Source organism: Setaria viridis, chromosome 1, assembly GCF_005286985.2.
Source record: "Setaria viridis chromosome 1, Setaria_viridis_v4.0, whole genome shotgun sequence".
Lineage (NCBI taxonomy): Eukaryota > Viridiplantae > Streptophyta > Magnoliopsida > Poales > Poaceae > Setaria > Setaria viridis.
Window position 1 is genome coordinate 35,380,380 of NC_048263.2, and position 19,772 is coordinate 35,400,151.

At 48.3% G+C, this 19,772-nt stretch overlaps 4 protein-coding genes across 5 annotated transcripts; 1 reads left to right on the forward strand and 3 right to left on the reverse strand.

The window, feature by feature from the left end:
* Positions 1-3,196: 3,196 nt before the first annotated feature.
* LOC117843664 (uncharacterized) lies at positions 3,197-5,327 on the reverse strand. Its single transcript, XM_034724327.2, has 4 exons — positions 4,479-5,327; positions 4,199-4,288; positions 3,789-3,856; positions 3,197-3,670 (listed from the first exon to the last, which is right to left on the reverse strand). Exons 1-4 carry the CDS (start codon positions 5,175-5,177, stop codon positions 3,526-3,528), a joined length of 1,002 nt encoding a protein of 333 aa, XP_034580218.1. The 5' UTR covers positions 5,178-5,327; the 3' UTR covers positions 3,197-3,525.
* Positions 5,328-6,147: 820 nt separating this feature from the next.
* LOC140223280 (monodehydroascorbate reductase 1, peroxisomal-like) lies at positions 6,148-10,517 on the reverse strand. Of its 2 annotated transcripts, XM_072294836.1 has the most exons (7): positions 10,157-10,517; positions 9,972-10,023; positions 8,358-8,438; positions 7,995-8,113; positions 7,644-7,863; positions 7,379-7,494; positions 6,148-7,101 (listed from the first exon to the last, which is right to left on the reverse strand). In XM_072294836.1, exons 1-7 carry the CDS (start codon positions 10,280-10,282, stop codon positions 6,331-6,333), a joined length of 1,485 nt encoding a protein of 494 aa, XP_072150937.1. In that variant the 5' UTR covers positions 10,283-10,517; the 3' UTR covers positions 6,148-6,330. The 2 variants fall into 2 exon arrangements, with proteins under 2 accessions (XP_072150937.1, XP_072150938.1); XM_072294837.1 differs by lacking the exons at positions 9,972-10,023; positions 10,157-10,517 and adding an exon at positions 8,825-9,514.
* Positions 10,518-10,866: 349 nt separating this feature from the next.
* On the reverse strand, positions 10,867-15,125 carry LOC117835013 (monodehydroascorbate reductase 2, peroxisomal). Its single transcript, XM_034714365.2, has 7 exons — positions 14,842-15,125; positions 13,762-13,813; positions 13,528-13,608; positions 13,165-13,283; positions 12,789-13,008; positions 12,556-12,674; positions 10,867-11,866 (listed from the first exon to the last, which is right to left on the reverse strand). The coding sequence occupies exons 1-7, from the start codon at positions 14,962-14,964 to the stop codon at positions 11,144-11,146; spliced, it is 1,437 nt and encodes a 478-aa protein (XP_034570256.2). The 5' UTR covers positions 14,965-15,125; the 3' UTR covers positions 10,867-11,143.
* Positions 15,126-16,823: 1,698 nt separating this feature from the next.
* LOC117842673 (putative pentatricopeptide repeat-containing protein At3g01580) lies at positions 16,824-19,605 on the forward strand. Its single transcript, XM_034723175.2, has one exon. The coding sequence runs from the start codon at positions 16,912-16,914 to the stop codon at positions 19,006-19,008; it is 2,097 nt and encodes a 698-aa protein (XP_034579066.1). The 5' UTR covers positions 16,824-16,911; the 3' UTR covers positions 19,009-19,605.
* The last annotated feature ends 167 nt before the right edge of the window (positions 19,606-19,772 follow it).

Here is a 19,772-nt window from a genome sequence, read left to right on the forward strand (position 1 = left end):
GATCAATAATACAACATATTTACCTTTACCTTTCGGCTTCACGCCATTGCCCTAGGAGTAGGAGTAATGTAGATTCTCGACGAGTTCCTTCTAGCAAGCTGGGCTGCATCGACCTCGATCTCCGGCGAGCTGCAAGTTCCGTCACCAGTTGTTCTAGGCTTTAACCACCGGGCGCATCGCTGTGGTTTCGTCTAGTTTCATCTACCAGTTATCGAGTATCTTGGATCTTTGACTTACGGCGCATCGCTTCTGTCTCGATCTACGGTATTCACCAGTTATCCCGCCTTGATTAAGCTTGCATCGGCTGATATTTATCTGTTCTTTCGTCTTGCCGTTCAGTTTGCTTTAATTAGCTTTAGATTGGTTCATCATAGACGATAGATCATTTAGTAGCCTGTTGCATCTTAATCTTGGTTACCCCTTCGAGTATTGTTGGGAGTAAGTTCCATTGTGATTGGATTCATCAGCTGGCGGGGTTCAGATTAACGTCCTACTAAATATTTCTAGACTGCAACTACCGGGCGCATCGCTGTGGTTTCACCTAAAAATATTGGTGGTGATGTTAGTTTAGATCTCATCGGCTTGTGGCTCTAGCTATGGTGGAGCAACAACTCAACAGCATCGTGTTTCCTATCGGCCGTATGGCTGATGTTTATTGTAAATTATATTAAATCGGCCCGATCGGCCGACTCCATCGAACTTCGAGAGAATTATCTCCACCTTGTCAGTTGAATGATCAAACTGACTGGCACGCCCGCGCACACCATGCGCGCCGATTTGGATTCTGCACTGGAGTTAAGCAGATCTCCCAGGTCCTCATGTGGTGATGCAGGGTCCACCACCTTCAGGATTTTGCGTCAACAACTGGTAACTCTGAAAGTTCCTCACATGATGACCAGCTAATTACAGAATCTGCGTTCCAGGATCTATCTTTGGGTGACAATCAAGGAGATACGAGCCATGAACCAACAGCAACATCTTCCCATGAACTGAACCAATCCGCACCCACGACGCTTTCAACCGAGCTCCCACGGGCGGGGGCAACGGGCACCAGGTGGGGGCGGCAGAATCCGACGGGACGCCGGGGAGCACGGGCGCTGCCACGAAGAAGCACAGGCTCGGCAGGAAGCGGGCAGGACCAGATTAGGCCGGGGGCAGCAGAATCCAACGGGACCAGGCAGGGGAGGCGGAATCCGACAGGACGCCAGGGAGCACAGGCGTGGCGGCGGCCTCTAAGGCGACTCGCGATGCCCCCAGACTCGGCGACGGAAGGGCCTAGCGATGTGGGAACAGACGCGGGCAGCAGGGGGTATTAGCAAAATGGCCGGCGGGTGGGGGGCTTAAGCGCAAAATAGTCCCACCTCTTATCCCATCCATTGGATTGGCATCCTGCGGTTCTGATTCGTAGTTTCTAAGGTTGCACAGGTTAGTTGATTTTCACTAGATATGTTGCCTTTCATGTTCGTGGGTTAACCAATGTAGTTAATTTGTTGGATAGCTAGTGATTAGGCTTGACCCAAATAAGATTTTTTTTCCAAGAGTTTTCTTAGAGTTTTGACATGTTCACCATTAAGATTGGCCGTGGATCCCACTTAGCTTGATTTTTGAGTGCCATCAGTGTCAATGTGATTCTCTTAAACGGATACCTTTAGCATCCCTAGTAAGTACCTCATAGTAAGTGAGTATATCCGACCAGTTTCGGAGGCCAAACTAACCGAATATCTGCTAGGTATTTAAAAACCTCTTATGAGTTTTTTTTGTAACATTTCTTTTATTTATTTAACAATAAATATTTAGAGGATATACATTCTTATGAGAGCACTGGCAAACATAATTTTTTTTATCGAGGTTGGAGCAATATATCTGTCTTCCTAAAACGCGCTGCTTGCGCCCCCTCCGTGCATGTGCATGGCCTGCTCAGCTGCTCCGCTCATTTATTCAGCAGAGACTACTGCGCGTCTGCACCAGGCAGAGACGAGGAGGAGTGCTCGTGCCATCCCTCTTCCTACGAGCAGTGTAGGTGGTGGCTTCACCAACCGAGCGACGACCGTGCACCGTGCGCGTACCCGCGTACGCACGTCAAGCAGCATTACAAACTCCAATTGCACTACCATCGCCGACTGGCGCCCGTCCCTTATTGCAGCAGATCACCGAGCCGTGCACGTACGCGTGCGCATGAATTCAGTCGGAAAATAGACCTACGAGCCCGGGCGGAAGTTTCAGGAGGAGGAGGCCTGTGGGCTAGCGCCGGAGTTGCAGAGCCGTGCAGAGCGGCCGGCGCGAGGGGCGTCGATGGCGCGCGCCGTCAGACGCACGCGCGCGCGCGCGCCGCACGGACCCGACAAGCCAATCAACGTGCGGCGGCCGGCGCGAGGCGGCTCTCCGGCTCCGCCCTGACTCCTGCAGCGGGCCGGCTGCCGGCGCAGAGACAGAGAGGCACAGAGGCCGCCAGGCCGGGCAGGCACCACCGGGCTGGTAATCACGCCGGCTGACCAGGAGCAGGAGCAGCACGTACCTCCAGCATGCACCAGCACGAAGGCGGGAGGACGACGACGCGCCCACATGATGACGTGGAGTGCCTCTGCTGCTGTGCTGCAGCAGCTGCGTGGTGCGGTGGTCCTCGCGCGCAAGCTAGGGGGTCAATCGATCCATCCATCGGAACGGACGGCGAGATCCGCCGGCCGGCCGGTCGATCGATCGACGTGGTATTTGACTGGTCCGTTCGGCCGGCCGGAGCCCGGAGGTGCACGGTAACGGGACAGCGATCCACGGACAGGATCCATGTGGAAAAGCTGCCTCCCCGGGTGGCCTGACCGGACGGAGCTCCAGCCTGCAGCCCTGCACAGTGGCCGCGCATTGTTGGCCCTCGCCCTCGCGTGTTGGCTACAGTCCACGCTCGTACACGCGGCGCCCTGGGTGGGCGATCCGCGACGTGACTTCCGGTTTGCTCCCTCCGGTCTCGTCGTGGTGGTGGCCACGCTCACGCGCGCACTGAGGGGGGCTTGGCTTTTGCAGGGGAACCGTCATGGCACGGACTAGGATCAGCAACCAGTTGGACTTGGACGCCGGCCGGCCGGGGGCGTCAGAGTGGGGTGGTGCGTGTACTTCATGGACACCCCAGCAGCCCTCACATGGGTTCGGACATTCCGAATGGAACCAAAACGAAGAATGAGTCAACGAGAGTAGGAGACCGAGCTTCTGCCTTCTGGGACGTATGTATGCGGTATGGGATATAGTATTTGTGTTACATTGCATTGCGCGTGTAGTTGACTGAAGAATTACAAAGAATTGAATCCAAGACGAATGAGGCGATCATGAGTATACTGAACCACCAGGCCCAGGAGGTCAACTCTACAGTGTGTTGGCCTGTCGGCTGCCTACTTCTCGCAAAAACAGAACACGAATAACTGAGCAAGAACAGGTGCATATCGAAGGAATGGTCACGGCGTATCATGTGGAACTGGGCATATGCATGCATGCATGATCCCCAGGATCAGGAGCAGGGAGCACACATGCATCAGCAGATCAGCTGGCCTGGTCTCCTCCGGCGGGGGAGTTGACGTAGGCGAGCCACCTCTGGAGCTGGCGGTTGTAGGCGCACGGCCGCTCGACGTGGAGCAGGTGGCCGGCCTTGCGGATGCCGTGCAGGAAGCAGTTGTCGCCGAGCTGCCTGCGATTTCGTTTGGTCGCTCGAGGTTAGCGCCGGGCCGCCCGGGCCTTGTGGATTTCTGATACGAGGATAAATAGTAGAATTTCGATGGATAGAGCAATGCCGGGGAGCTGCTTACTCTTTCATCTTCTTGGCGAGCTCGATGTCGAAGATCTTGTCCTCCTCGCCCCACAGCAGCATTATTTTCTGCAACCACGGCGAAAATTTTAACCTTTCTGTACATGGCAACAAATCAAGTGGGCTTCCTTTCTCCAAAAGATCAGGTGGACCATTTGCACTAGCAAGTTTGGGCCGTTCACTCGAATGGTTCTGGGCCTTTGGTAGTTGGCCTGATGGCCCTTCTTAACAAACAAACTACTCTAGTCGGCGGCACTCTGCCGGTCACTTTCATCAGTCAGCTACTCAGATCTCAGCTGCCTGAGCCTGACACGGAGCTCCTATATTTCCATCATGCATCTCTACTTCTCTAGGTTGGTGAACAAATCAAGTAGCTGCGGGTTGGTTTGATTTTGTAGAAAATTAAGGTACCTGTTGGAAAACAGGGATCTTGGCGTCCATGGTGCTGGTTAACAGCCCCTGCAACAGTTCCATCCTCTCCTTCCTGTTGGTGAACATCACCTGCTTGCCACCAAACACAAGCATAATCATCAACAAAAACGGACCCCAATAAACACTGAATTCAGAGATGATCAAAGCATGTACTATGTTACTAGTCACATAATAAAACACACAAACTCTATGTTTATCATATTTTTACTTCTTAATTGATACTGCTAGTGTAACAACAACAGAAACGGCTAGAATTCACCTTGAGGTAGTCCTTGTAGAACCTGTCCGGGAACCACATCTTCTTGTACATGGAGATGGAGAGCAGGGCCTTGAGCCCCTTGAGCGTCTCGGGCATGAGCAGCTCGGCCGACGACCCCGCGCCCAGCCGCTCCATGGCCTCCCTGTTCACGGCGTCCGTCATGGCCACCACGGACCCGGACACGCACAGCGACCGCACCAGATCCGGCCGCGCCTCCGCCAGCTTGAACGCCACCATCCCGCCGTAGCTGAACCCCACGACGTCGCACCGCGCCACGCCCAGCCGCGCCAGCGCCGCCGCCACGCACCCCGCCTGGAAGTCCGGCGACCGGTCGGCGCTCGCCGTCGAGGACCCGCCGAAGAACATGAGGTCCGGGATGTAGAGGTTGTAGCGCGACACGAGCACGCCGAAGTTGAACTGCCACGTCACGTTGCCCTCGGCGGCGAAGCCGTGGATGAGCACGACGTTGGGCTTCGACTCCGGGCTCCTCTTTTTGCTACTTTTGGACTTCTTGGCGGCGGTGGCGGCGGAGGTAGGCTCGAGCGGGCTGATGGTGGTGCCCTTCTTGCCGACGTGGTGCTTGGGCGCCCAGATGTGCATGGTGGTGCCCGGCTCCAGCTCGATCTCGATGGGGCGGAGCCCGGCCATCTTCATCAGCCGCGACAGCAGCGGTTTCTGCGCCTCGATGAAGTTGACCATCTTGCTCGATCGGCCGTTCTTGTTCCTTCCTCGCGCCTAGCTCTGCTTGCTCGCGGCTGCGTGTTGGTCGGTGCGTGGCAGCTAGCTGTGGCTCAATCGTTGGCGCCGGGATCGTATTAATAGAGAGGTACGGTGGCGCCGGAGCAGGGTCGGCGGGAGCCTGTGTGTGTAGGCATGGGCTGCGCAACCGCGCAAGTACAACGACGAAGGGGAGCGGTGTAACGACCAGTGACGGCGACGGGCGGGCGCGAGCCGGCGGGCGGGTGGGGTTTGGGTGGCGAGGGCCCCGGCGGCAGCGGGAGAGTGGAGAGAGGACAAGGGGAAGTGGAGGGCGGGTTCAGTGATCTACCGGGATGCACACATGCGCGTGGTAGCTTGGGTGGTGCAACTAACCGATCCCAGTGGCGTTGCCGGCTGCCCTGACATTGATTCAGCCATTCCTCGTATTATTTGTCTTGACGGTTTGATAGATGGCTTACGAAGGAGCTTTCGGTCTCTTACGTAGTGCTGTACTTGAAAAGACGCTGGTTATACTGTGATCAGGATCCGGATTCTGATGGGAGGATGGTTTTACGCGACCATGACAGGCAATCGTTTTGATTTAATTTGTTGTGAATTGATCTCGCATGTACAATGGGTCTCCGCTTATGAACGCTCATGTTTCTTTCCTTGGCATGTGGTTTTCCCGTTCAAACCTTATCCCTCGTTCCTCTTTCGATCATTGTGCGATCAGATCATTTGGCGTCAATACCATCAAACACGACATACCATACTGCATACGTATACTTCCGTCCGAAAGAAGGCCAGGACATGGTTTGATCTCGGTCACTCTTCCAACAATTCTCCGTGTTTTACCTTAAAAAAAACAATTCTTCGTGCATGTTCAGTCGTTCCTCTTTGAAGTTTTCGTTTGATGGCTCCTGGACTCGAAGACATCCAGAAGTTTTTATCCCCTCACGTAGCTCTGTACTTAAAAAAGAAACTTGATCGAAATTCTGATTGAAGAATGGTTTACGAGAACATGATACACTTTATAATTTTGACGTGTTTACGTTTGATACAATGACGGGCATTTCGTTGTAGAAACCTTTCATTTAGTGGCTGGCACCTGGTACATGTACAAGTACACTCATCGCAGCGGTACCAAGCTTATTCAGAAGCCGCGCTTCACCACGCACGGCGCCTTCCGGGCGTACCAGAACGCGAGCGCCGCGATGGACACGGCCGCGGCCACGCCCACTGTGGCGTGCCACGCGTAGCCAGGCTTGTCGCCGCCGTCGAAGCCGCGGCCACTAGGCCCACTCGGACGCGGCCGAGCGGCTCCGCTCTGGCCCTCCCGAACGACGAACGCGAGGCCCTCCCGCGCCAGCTGGGCCACGTCCGGGACCGCCGCCCCGCGCCGGACGGCGTGCGCGATCGCCTCGTACTCCTCCGGGCTCCCGCCCTCCAGGAACGCGCCGGCGATCCGGCCCGAGCTGACCCAGAACGCGCCGAACTTGGGCGTGGACGAGGCGGAGGAGAAGCCCAGGTCCCCGAAGTGGACGGCCTCCCCGGCGTTGTCGCCGTAGAACCGCCACGACAGGGCGAACACCCTGGAGTAGAAGAAGGGCAGGTAGTCGATGTCCCCGGCGGCGCCCGTGGGGTCCAGAACCGCCGCGACGGCGTGCCTGGCGGTCCTGCGTGCGCAGTCGACGTGCTCGAGCCGGCGGGCGTCGCCGCCGAAGAGCTTGACGGGGAACGCGGCCACGTCGCCCACCGCGTACACGGAGGCGTCGCTCGTCTGCATCTGCCCGTTCACCTTGATGCCGCCCTTCTCCAATGTCAGCTGGCCTTCGAAGAGCGCGGTGTTCGCGCGCGCCCCGATGCCGACCACGACCATGTCGGCAGGTAGGGGCCTGCCGTCTCGCAGTATTGCTGTGGTCACCTGTGCGTGCATGCAAAAATTATTGCTGGAAATTCAGATAATCAAATGGAAGTAGTACACTTCAAACTTTCAGGTATAGCAGAGCAGAGTTGATGATAGTTGGTATCGATTAATTTGATAGGCAGTTTGGCACAAATCAGCTACTTGAAACTTCATATTTCCAGTGAAAAGCTGCTAGGAGATGGTGAACGTACATCCTACTGGCAATCTGTGAATATACCTTATCTTCATATCGTCTACTGTAAAAGTTTCATGGAATGGCCGAACAGAAACTCACCATCCCAGATGAGACCTCCAGTGAGGAAACTGCAGTTCCTTTGATAAAAGTAACTCCTTTTGAAGTATAGTAGTTCTCGTAGAATTCAGCAATTTTTTGTGTAAACAGACGATCCACTGAAAATTAAAAATCAATGCACATATTTTGGCATTTAAACATAATTAATAAAAAGGATATTGTGTGTGTGCTAAGCACTGATGTGCATATAAAGAGGCATAGTATTCAGACTTCAGATGTTCATCGAATAATAGCATCAGCTACTTACTGCAGTATTTTCCAGGGAAGACTATGGTAACCTTTATCTTGTTGGCAACTAAAGCAGCTGCACATTCCATTCCTATGTACCCACCACCAATGACAATAGCATTGCCACCAGGAGATGATCTCATTACACGGACTAATTTATCTGCATCCACAATATTGCGCAGATAACAGACGTTCTCAGCATCGGAGCCACTCACTCCAAATTCTTCCAGCTTCGAGGCCTACATTTTAAACAGACAAAATAACATGTTCTAAATCGATTTCCTGGTAAACACATAGGATACATGTTAAGTCCAAAAATAGCAGGCTAATCATACATAACCTGATAACCACAAACAAAATCTCAACATACCCGAGCACCCGTTGCAACAATAAGAGTTTTATAGTTGATAGTTTCCTCTATGGAAGTAACCAATGTCTTCCGACGCACATCCGCAGAAATTACCTTCGTTCCAAGAATAAGCTCAATTCCTAGCCAAGTGATAAAACATATCATCCATATTGCTGAACAGTTACTAAATAAGAAATTGAATTGATTACAGATCAAACTACAGATGATGGAAAATCAGACGTGCTGATCCATCTATGTCAGAAAATAAAAGGACGGTAACACTAACTCTTGTCACTTTCCAGATGTTAATAGTCCAATTGAAATCTAACCAAACATGGAGATTGCCAACATGCAAAGCATAAATAAACATTGGCAGGAGCATACCATGTTCTCTGTACCATTCTGCTGTAAGTAACTGATCGTTAGCTCCAACACAAGTATGAAATGCTGGGAGGCGAGCACCACCTGCAAATGTGATAAAATCCAAAGCTCTCAAGTAAAAATAGATTTCAAGATCTGCAGCACCCAAATCATTTAAGCATACTTTATATGTGGACAGCGATAGCAAGTAAACATCTGCTCGTCTGTATGATAATGATGATTGATGACATTGCACGGAAAAACAAGTCAATCTGAAATTCATGCAGTTTCGAAACAGTGTGTGCCCTTTCTACACTCTACTCGAAACAGTATATAATTTGACTGCCGGTTGCCGCAATCTTGCAAGCAGCTATCAACTGAATCATTTCACAGATGCATGTAGCAGACTAACTCCAAATCCTATTAATTTCAGCTGCACCTTATTGATCCAATCTAATCGCATGCAAAAGAAGTAAGTAGCCCTTAGATACCTCCGCTCATAGCGGAGCTGCATGGCATGGTCCCAAACGGCGGCGCGGCGGGGTCGGAGACACTGAACGTTGTCTGACCGCCGAGCACGATGGCAAGGTCCAAGGTGGTCGAGCGCGGGGTCACGAGCGAAGAGGAGCGCGGTTGAGCAGTGCGGCGTTACGGAGATCGAGCGCATCCACATGATTACTGAACCCGCTCACCCTTGGATCCACCAATCCTCCGCACCGAGTCGCCGCCGGAGCCTGGGAAGGTGAGGATCTACGACCATGGATGGATGCGTAGGCGGAGGAAAGAAGGAGGAGCACGAGGATGGCATGAATGACCTGGATATCTGCTTCCACCATTGCATAGCTCTCCGACTCCGGCGAGTCCATGTCGCCGGCGGCCGGCCGCCGGCTGACTGGAGGGGCCACGGGGAAAGAGCGAGGATAGGGATAGCAGAGGCAAAGAAGGGACTAATATGTAAATGTTAGGGGTCTTTATGTAAATAATCGGATCGCGATTAATAGTCGCGATCCGATTTAGGGAATATTATGTAAAAAATCGGATCGTAGGGGGCTTTGTGTAAAATATTGGATCGCAGAGAATAATCTCCATCCAAATTAGGGGGTTATTTGAAAAATATTTTTTTGACCGCAGTCCAGGTTAAAGGGTGCTATTCTAGCTGTTGGACTCGAGTTCTTCTCCAAAGAACGCAAAAGTCACTTACCCTCTCCCCCCACCCCGCCGGTCGCCGGCGCCGCCGAGGCTTCCGCCGCCGGCCACTCTGAGTGTAACCCGTCTGCGTCTAGGTTCTCCGGTTCTTTAACGGCTACTTCGGAGTACACGAGCAGGGGGCTCGACGGACACCGGCCGGAGGCTAGCTGCTCATGGAGGACGCCGCTGCGTGGCGTTCGCTGCAGGACTCGCAGTCGCAGCCCACAATCGCCGCATCCGAGGAAAATGGCGATGATCTAGTATCCATGACGAATCTGAGCACAGATCTTAGTAGAATGGAGCACGATCAGCTAGCTCTGTCAGCAGCAACGCTGCTATCGGCAGCGGCAGTAGTGGGGTTTGGATGAACTGACGACTGACGAGATGAAGGTTAATGTTGCAAATTGCAATTCACGCATGTTTCGATCTGAGATTGGAAAATGCACGCACCTTCCGGGAGCAGATAGCCTTTGCTTAACGCAGGACGTTCGTAAGGAGCAACCTGTCAAGTGATCGGAGAAATGATTGGCCGGCAACAAAACCACAGAGACGTTTCTTTCTGCAGAGTGCTTTGCATGCTCAATTGAACAGCAAAATGCAGAGCGTGGAAAGGAAAGGGAGGAAGGGAAGCGTACGGCCTCCTCGGAGATGATGCAGAGCTCGCCGAGGGCGGCGTCGCCGCGGCGGCGGACGAACTCGAGCGCCGCGTAACCCGCGGCCACGCCGCCGCCCAGGATCACGTACGTGAACGCGCGGCCCATCTGGTTCCGGTTCCTTCGCGCCGTTTCTCCCTCTCTCTGTCTATATCTCTCCCACGTCTCGCCGTTTCCCGCCCTCCATGGATGAGCTTAAGTAGCCGCGATCGCAGAACGGCTCGATCAGGCCCCTCCGGCCAGGTTCTTGGCTTGCGGGGAGGAGAGCAAGCGCGGGGCCGGCATGGCAGTGGCAGGAAACGAAACTATTCCTTGCCGGCGCCTCTCCTCCCGCGGGGCCCGATCGGTGCCTTCTTTTCCTCGTCGTCAAGGAAAAATTGGGATATCGGGATCCTTCTGGGTGAAGAAAAGTGATTGCAACTTTTCAGAATGTTGCTAATGGGCTCATTAGGGCTAATAGGCAATTAGCCCATATTTAATCCTTCTATTTGACATCCAAAAAAGAGGGCCCATATTTAATCCTTCTATTTGACATCAAAAAAGAGGGCTAAAGTTTAGCCCATGGGATAAGATAGAGAGGAAGGGCAACAGTTTTCTACACAAAAGAAAGCAGAGACGGCGAGACAAGGAAAATAAAACAGGATAGCAAAAGAGAGACCTAACGCCAGAGGCACGCCAACACGCACATCAGCTAGCACGACCTCGGGTGCCACAAGGTGGCCAGCAAGGTCACAGAACTATGCATCTCATTTGGGAAAGAATTGTGATTTTACAACAAGAGTGCTCCTGATGAGACTTTAGTAGCAGAACTTTGCTCATTAAACAGTACATGATGGTGTTTGTAACTTTGTATACTATACTTTCATACATGCTACACATGACTTGTTGCATCAGCTGACCACAAGATCCAGCGAAATTGTTGCTGTAGGCACAACAGATGGCACACAAAATAAAACGGTGGCCCTGAATTCACCACCTGCGGCGCTTCCTGCCATACCAATAACCAATCGCTGCGATTGACACTGCTGCAACCACACCAGCTGTGGCATGCCATGCATAAGTAGGTTTTCCAACCACGGCAAGCCCACTGTCAGGCGCCTCCGTCTGGCTCTCCTGAATGGCAAACGCCAGACCTTGTTTTCCAAGTTCAGCCATGTTTACGACCTTGGCTTTCCGCCGAACAGTGACTGATATGGCCTCGTATTCATCCCGGCTTCCACCTTCAAGAAATGCACCTGCAATTCGGCCTTTATTCACCCAATATGCACCAAACCTTGGGCTGCTGCTTGTGAAGTCTCCAAAGTGAACCACTTCCCCAACATTATCCCCATAGAACTGCCAGGACAATGTGAAGACTCTGGAGTAGAAGAATGGTAGGTAATCAATGTCCCTGGCTTTTGAAGCCTCCAAGATGGATGCAACTGCATGCCTAGCAGTTCTACGAGCTGAATCAACATGCTCAAGCCGTCGGATATCACCATCAAAAAGCTTGATCGGGAATGCGGCAACATCTCCAACAGCATATACAGAGCTGTCACTTGTCTGCAACTGTCCATTTACCTTTATCCCACCATTCTCCATTGACATCACCAGCTGACCTTCAAACAGACTAGTGTTCGCACGGATACCTATACCGATCACTACCATATCAGCAGGAAGGTGCCTACCATCTTTCAGGATTACGGCAGTCACCTGTGCATACACAGAAACAAAATTATTTTAACTACGAATGTTAACAACAATGGCACTAGCTTAAGTTTCTGACACTGCTTGAGGTTCAAATTGTTGGCCAGATTGTGAATACTGGGCTTCAAAATAGTAGAGCTAATAGGTCGGCGTTCATTTCCTAAATACGCCAGATTCAGTAAAGAAAACGATTTATAGGGATTGATGAATCTGGGTTAGCTCATCACTGGCATTGACTCATTGTTGCCACAGCTTGCTATTCGAGAAACAAGCCATTTCTATTCCAGGATTATCAACAGTCAAAGCAAGCAATACCAAAATGTCATAAACTAGATAGCTTATTATCCCATTATGTACAGGGCTCATGCAGGTCATATCTAAGAGACAAGATTAGGACCAAATCAATAACCCAATTTGAACATTCTCTCCAAAAAAGGAAAAACCTAATTTATAGCCAGCTATCAATGGAAAAAAGTAAATATCTTACTATGTTTTATTATGATGACTTTTAGTTTAGGTGGATGGAAATGTCTAATAGTTAATCCATATGTACTACCAGGGACTGCAGAAAAGGAGGTTTCTCGACCATGGCTTGGTTATATGACTATGATTTTTACTTGGTACTAAATGTAAAATTGATATCTATCTATCTCAAGGCAGTTCCAGTTTCATGGTATGGAACTATGGAAACTCACCTTCCCTGTGGTGTCTTTTTCAAAGGATGTAAGCACAGTTCCTTTAACAAAGGTGACCCCTTTTGAGGTGTAGTAGTTTTCATAATATTCTGCAATTTTTGGTGTAAATAGACGGCCCACTGCAGAAAGAAACCAACTTCATATTTAGATCAGCAGGAGAGGTACTATAGCATGTGGGGATCCCTGATATGAATTGTTCAAATTTTATTTAGGTGATGAAATCAACTACTTACTGCAGTGTTTTTCAGGAAAGACCATGGTGACCCTTATCTTGTTAGTAACCAATGCCGCTGCACATTCCATTCCGATGTAGCCACCACCAATGACAACAGCATTTCCACCAGGACATGATTTCATCGCATTCACTAACTTATCCGCATCATCAACATTGCGTAAATAGCATATGTTCGAAGCATCTGAACCTTGTATTCCAAATTCTTGCAACTTCAAAGCCTATGTTATGTAAAGAGATGGAATTTAGATGAATATTATAAATCAAACATCACGTGCTAGATCATTTTTTTCAGTAAAGGATTGCAAGTGTTATGAAGAAATGAATTTGAAACAAAAAAAGATGGACGAAAAAAGAAGTACAAATAGATCCAATACCCGAGCACCTGTCGCAATAATAAGAGTTTTGTAGCTGATAGTTTCTCCGGTGCCTGTAAGCAATGTCTTGCGCCTCACATCAGCAGAAATCACTTTTGTTCCAAGAACAAGTTCAATGCCTAACCGAGAAAGTAATAATTAGAAAATAGAATATATCATGTTCATGCATTCTTACAGGAACAATGACATAGCAGAACTGAATGAAAGAACGGATTAAAAAGAACATATGGATGGATCCGCTGAATCAGCTGCACAGATTATAACCAATAAGATGTTCCTTAAATATCTAATCATCTATAGAATTTGCCAATATTTAAAACATATGATAGTCATAGAATCCAGTAAAGAACATAGAAAACCTACCTTGTTCTTCGTACCATTTTGTTGTCAGTAACTCATCATTAGCACCAACGCAAGTATGAAATCCTGGAAGACGAGAAGCACCTGCAAATATCTCAGAGATTAATAACAGTCAGTGATATTAACAGTGTTGCCTAAAAAATGGAGCAACATTAGCCAAAATTATTTTAGTTGCAGAAAATGAACGCAATGTTTCATTATTTAGAATAGTGAGTCATCAGACGCATATGAAATCACCTTCTGGGAGTAAATATCCTTTGCTTAATGCAGGACGTTCATAAGGAGCAGCCTGGAAAGAATACAGAAAAGTTATAAATAGTGAAGCAGGTTCCAACTAACAAAATTGTAGAACACTGAACTAAATGGTAACTCTGAAGTATTTGCATGCAAAAGAATGTGTTTTTGATGCCAATGGATTCTGCGTCCCATTTTGCAAAAAGAAAACGGAAAAGCGCACATAGTGTTTTGTTTATCAAGGAGAAAAAATAAATTACATGTATGCAGTAGCCAGAAGGTTAAGTAGATCTGTTCTAAAAAAAAAGTAAGTGGTACCTAATACATTGCAATTTCAAATCGGTACCTGATCTTGAGAACAAAAAAAAAGCAGTACTTTTAGTGGATGAACAATGCTGAAACATCATTTTGGTATTGTTAAAGAATACTGCATCATGCAAACCTAAAAATTCAGCTACATGCCTCCTCAGGTAAAATAGCATTGTTTTTGTAATTGCATACTTTTCCTCTTTGTATACCACTAAAAGAATATCATTCAGGGCAGGCAGTGTTGATTGATATTCGAAAGTGAGACGTGGCCATAAGAATAAGATTTGCAGCTTCCTGGCTCTGAATTTAGAGACCACAGACCATACTGAAAAGGTGCGATCCTTTCTAGCTCCTTGCATAAAAAGTAAAGGAAAAAAAAACGGATTCTTGGAATTTGGAAGGAGCATCTATTCCTTGGTGATACAGTAAATCGATGGTCCAATCCTGAAGAGTACTAATGATTTTGACACCAATACCTCACCGATCAAATTTCACTATCAAACTGCAGACTAGTCAGCAACTTCCCCAAATTGCAACCTTTCAGCTCAATTCAACGGTTGTTTCCCCTGCTTGTCTCGGTTCTACTTGACCAGAGATACAGTATATGCTATCTGAAGTAGTAATCCTATTAGAGTTCGAGGAACAATAGAACAAGGAATCCAGGCTGCCGAGTGCCGAAGCATTCCGGCGCGGGCCCTATCAGTCGAAGGTTGGACAGGAATCCTGACTCAAACGAAATGGAAAATAAAAACTAAGGAAGCGAAGGGAGCTTACGGCCTCTTCGGAGATGATGCAGAGCTCGCCGCGGGAGTACCCGCCGCGGCGGGCGAACTCGAGCGCGGCGTAGCCCGCGGCCACGCCGCCGCCCAGGATCACGTACACGAACGCGCGCCCCATCCGGTCCCTTCTGGCGCCCTCCTAGATGCGGGCCATGACTACTAGTCGAAGGTCTGACCTCCTCGGTGAGAGGGAGGAGATGACGGCGCGTTGCCTTGCCTTGCCGGTCTCTCCTCCTCCGCTTCCTGCGGGTCCCACTCCGTTATCTTCTTCGCTTGTTTTCTCACTCTCGCTTCGCCTCGAGACAGAAAAAGAAAGGCGTGAACGATGTGGACGATGGGAATTTCTTGGCGTTTATTTTGGTTTTCTTTGGATGGAGGATTCGTGGAAGGGAAGTGCTCGCCATCTGTTGCCGTCATTTATTTCTGTGCAGGATGTGGATGAGAAGTAGGCAAGATTTGGGTCGTTGGGGAGATATTGCTATGAAATTTATTTAACAATGGTGCCATCTTTTTTCTTTCTTTTATTTTTGTTGCAAGCTATACATGTTTTAACATAATATAACAATAAATTGTACCGACAAAACAAGGCGATGAACATTTATAAAACATACATATAAGCATAAGAAAATCTAGACGTAGATAGAGTGCTGAACTCTACGTGTGATGTAGTTATGACACTCTCTCTAGCATTGAGTTATGGTAACAAATAAATAATTTCCCCTTCATTATTTTGTAAATGGGAAAAATTAAATTTCCTAAGTTTTTACCATGGTAAATCAATCATTTTTCAAAATTAGTACTCCCATCCTAAAATATAGCTACTACCTTTTTCAAAAAATTTCAATTTTACTACGAAGAGCAAAATAATCATAGAAACTAATAAATAAAAATGATGTTAGTAGATTTATTGTGAAAAAAATATTATAATATGTAACCTTTTATATTTGAAACAAATTGTATTTAGAGATATTGTTGGTCAAAGTTAAAAAGATTAGACTTTGAAAAAACCTAAACGTAGCTATATTCTAGGACAGAGTGAATATAAAAAATTAGATGAATAAAATCGTACTTCAAAGTTTTCCTGATATAATATTGATTTGCAACAATCGATTGAAATGTGCTTATGGAGTTTTTAAAATCAAAATATCCGGTGAATATATGAAAATCAAAATGATGATCAAATAATTTCGAGGATAATTAGTATTGCATGCCATCAAATGATAATTTAAGAATAATTAATACCACATGCCATCAAAAGTTGTTCTTCAATTTAGATTGATCCTTCTCTTTGTTCTTTATTCTATGCACATGTTCGTGTAGCAGTTTTCTCGAGACATCAACTGTATTAGAAGAGTAGAAGGAACATTTTTTTTTTACGAAGAGAGTAGAAGGAACACTATAAAATCAATAAAAAAAATCGCAAAAAGTTTAGGCATTGTGACAGAAAATAAAACCAGTATTTTGAAATAATTGATACCAAAAAATATGTGATTTACCTTGACGATGTGTCGTCGTGTGTTTAACACTAACGTGAAGAATTTCCTAAAGAAATGTTTATGCTGAAGTTATATTGTGTTACTAAGGGGGTGTTTGGATAGCAGGTGCTAAACTTTAGCAGTGTCACATCGAATGTTCGGATGTTAATTAGGAGGACTAAACATGAGCTAATTACAAAACTAATTGCACAGATGGAGTCTAATTCGCGAGACGAATCTATTAAGTCTAATTAATTCATCATTAGCGAATGGTTACTGTAGCACCACATTATCAAATCATGGACTAATTAGGCTTAATAGATTCATCTCGCGAATTAGACTCCATTTGTGCAATTAGTTTTATAATTAGCCTATATTTAATACTCCTAATTATCCAAACATCTCGATGTTACGGGTGCTAAACTTTAACACCTCGAGCCAAACAACCTCTAAGAGTGTCTGGTAGCAAATTTCGCACTCCAAACAGCCCTACCTCGTCCAAAGTTTCCGCTGGCATTTGCCAGAGTGAAAAACCGATAACCGTCGTCGGCAACCGTAGCGGCCGACGTCCGGTGTTTTCCGTCAGATACATGCGACCCCTCCAGAAGCTTCTAGAAGCTGCCGCCGCAACCTCTACCCCGCCCGCCGCCGCGCACCTCCACGCCCACCTCCTCCGCTCAGGCCTCCTCCACTCCTCGCACTATCTCACCGCGCACGTCCTCGAGTCGTACCCACCGGGCCTCGCCCGCGACCTGTTCGATGAAATACCCTGCCCGACGCCGCGCCTCGCTAATGCGCTCCTCCGCGCTCACCTCCGCGCGCGGCAGTGGCGCGCCGCTACCCTCCTCGTCCCGCGGCTCCGAGTGCGCCCGGACGGCTTCACCTTCCCGCTCCTGCTCAGGGCCTGCGCCATGCTCCCCTCCCTCGCCCACGGCCGCGCCGTGCACGCGGTCGCCGTACGCTCTTGCGCTGCGTCCGAGGACGCCTTTGTCGCCGCGGCGGTCGTGCAGATGTACGCCAGGTGCGGAGACATGGCCGGGGCTGTCAACGCGTACGGCGCGTTGGAGAAGCCAGACGTCGTGCTCTTGACGTCCGTGGTGACTGGGTACGAACAGAACGGGCTGGCCATGGAGGCAATGGAGTTCTTTGCAAGGAATGTGCTTGGCCAGGGCGTCGTGCCGACTCCGGTCACGCTTGTGAGCGTGATTTCGGCAGCGGCACAACTGGGGGATGCCCGGAACGGGCAGGCGTCACACGCGTATCTTGTCAGGAACAACTTGGGTTATAATCTAGCTCTAGTGAATGCTGTTCTTGGGTTTTATGTGAAAATTGGTGATGTCCAGGCAGCTAGGAGGGTGTTTGAGGGAATGGCAGATAGGGATGTCGTTACTTGGAGCAGCATGATCAAAGGATATCTGCAATCAGGAGACGCGCGTGAGGCATTGAAGGTGTACAGGGAGATGGTTCAGGTGGGTGTCCAACCGAATTCTGTGACTTTGGTTAGTGTTCTGCAGGCTTGCGCACTTGCTGTGGATGTTGAGGAAGGCAGAAGCACCCACCACAAATCTGTGAAGATGGGTTGTGAACTTGAGGTGGGTGTTGCAACTGCGCTGGTTGATATGTACATGAAGTGCTCATGTCATGAGGAGGCGATGCGCCTCTTCCATCGGATGCCAAAGAAAGATGAGGTAGCTTGGGCTGCAGTCATCAGTGGCCTCACACAAAATGGTCTCCCTGATGAATCTCTCCAAGTGTTCAAATGCATGTTATTGGATAATCATGCTCCTGATGCGGTCACAATGGTGAAGGTACTCAGTGCATGCTTGGAATCTGGTGGTGCTCGCCAAGCTATCTGTCTCCATGGTTATTTGGTTAGAAGTGGTTTCAACAATAAGGTGTTTGTAGCGGCTGCACTTCTTGATTTATATTCAAAATGTGGAAACTTAGATAGCGCTATCAGGGTTTTTGAAAGTACCACAGAAAAGGATGTTGTTCTGTGGAGCTCAATGATTGCTGGTTATGGAGCCCATGGTCTTGGTCAGGAAGCTGTTGCCTTGTACCAAACGATGATTGCCTCATCAATTAAACCCAATAGTGTGACTTTTGTGTCAGTATTATCAGCATGCAGCCACTCTGGCCTGGTGCAGGAAGGAAGACAAATTTTTGATAGCATGACTCAAGTTTATGGAGTCATGCCAAATCCTGAACATCAAAGTGCCATGGTTGATCTCCTTGGGCGGGCCGGTGAACTACAAGAGGCCATAAGTGTCATTCATGACATGGATGGGAGAGCTGTTGCTCATGCTTGGTGTGCCTTGCTTGCTGCCTGTAGAGTACACAACAACACTGAGATGATCGAAGTAGTAGCAAAGAATCTCTTGAATCTGGATCCTGACCATGTTGGCTACTACAATCTCTTGGCCAATATATATGCATTTGATGAGAAGTGGGAAAGTGTAAAGGATACGAGAGACACTGTGAGAGGTAGAGGTTTGCGTAAAGTGCCAGGTTACAGTGCGGTTGAGGTCAATAATGTAGTGCACAGGTTCATTGCTGGGGAGTGGTCTCACCAAGATCAGGAGAATATCTGCACCCTGCTCTGTGACCTGTCACAAAAGTTGAGAAGCGAGGACTGTTCCTTTCAAATTGACACTGGCTTAGTAATTGAGGATTTTGCTCTTCTCTGAGTTGAAATTGATCCTTGAGTGCTCCTCAAGTGATGGTGAATTTATAGGAGACAACAGGTAGAGGAAGATGGCATGGACAAAGGTGGAAATTCATCTTACAAGCTTGTACTAATTTTAAGATTGTACGAGTTGACAGTTAGAGAAGAACATATTCATATTTGACTTAAAGAAAAATAGGTAGTTGGAGCATGCCATAGCCCATAGTTTTCTCCCTAAAGCTTTTGGGCATTTCAAAGTTCTTATACAACCTGCAACCTCTGTATGAAGATAGCATACTGAAGCAAGTATTTGAGCTGGTCTTATTTTGAACAATTGGATGATCTCTGGGATCTTCATTGATGATTCTCTGTAAATATATTATTAGTTTAATGCATAGGAACCCCCAAAAGTAGAACATTCACATTAAATTACTAGCTCTAACGAGTGCAACTTTCAAGAGCTAATATCGCCTTAACAACGGAATGTTGATGGATCTGCTTCCTGTCTTGCGTGTAGGTAAAATAGCCCATAGGTATTCTTATTGGAAACTAGTGTTTGTGTTTTGTCCCTACTATGTAGGAAGCACAGGATGCAATGAGCAGGTACTGAAATCAGCTAGGGTTGTATTCCTTTTTTTTTTTGTGAATGTTAATGTGCTCGTGAATTTCATGGTTGAGTGTACCAAAGTTTGTTGAATGCATCACACTCATTTTACATAGCAAAGTTTACATATGGGAAAATTTGTTTCTTGCAATATGCTTCATGGAACTCTTTCTTCGCAGCTG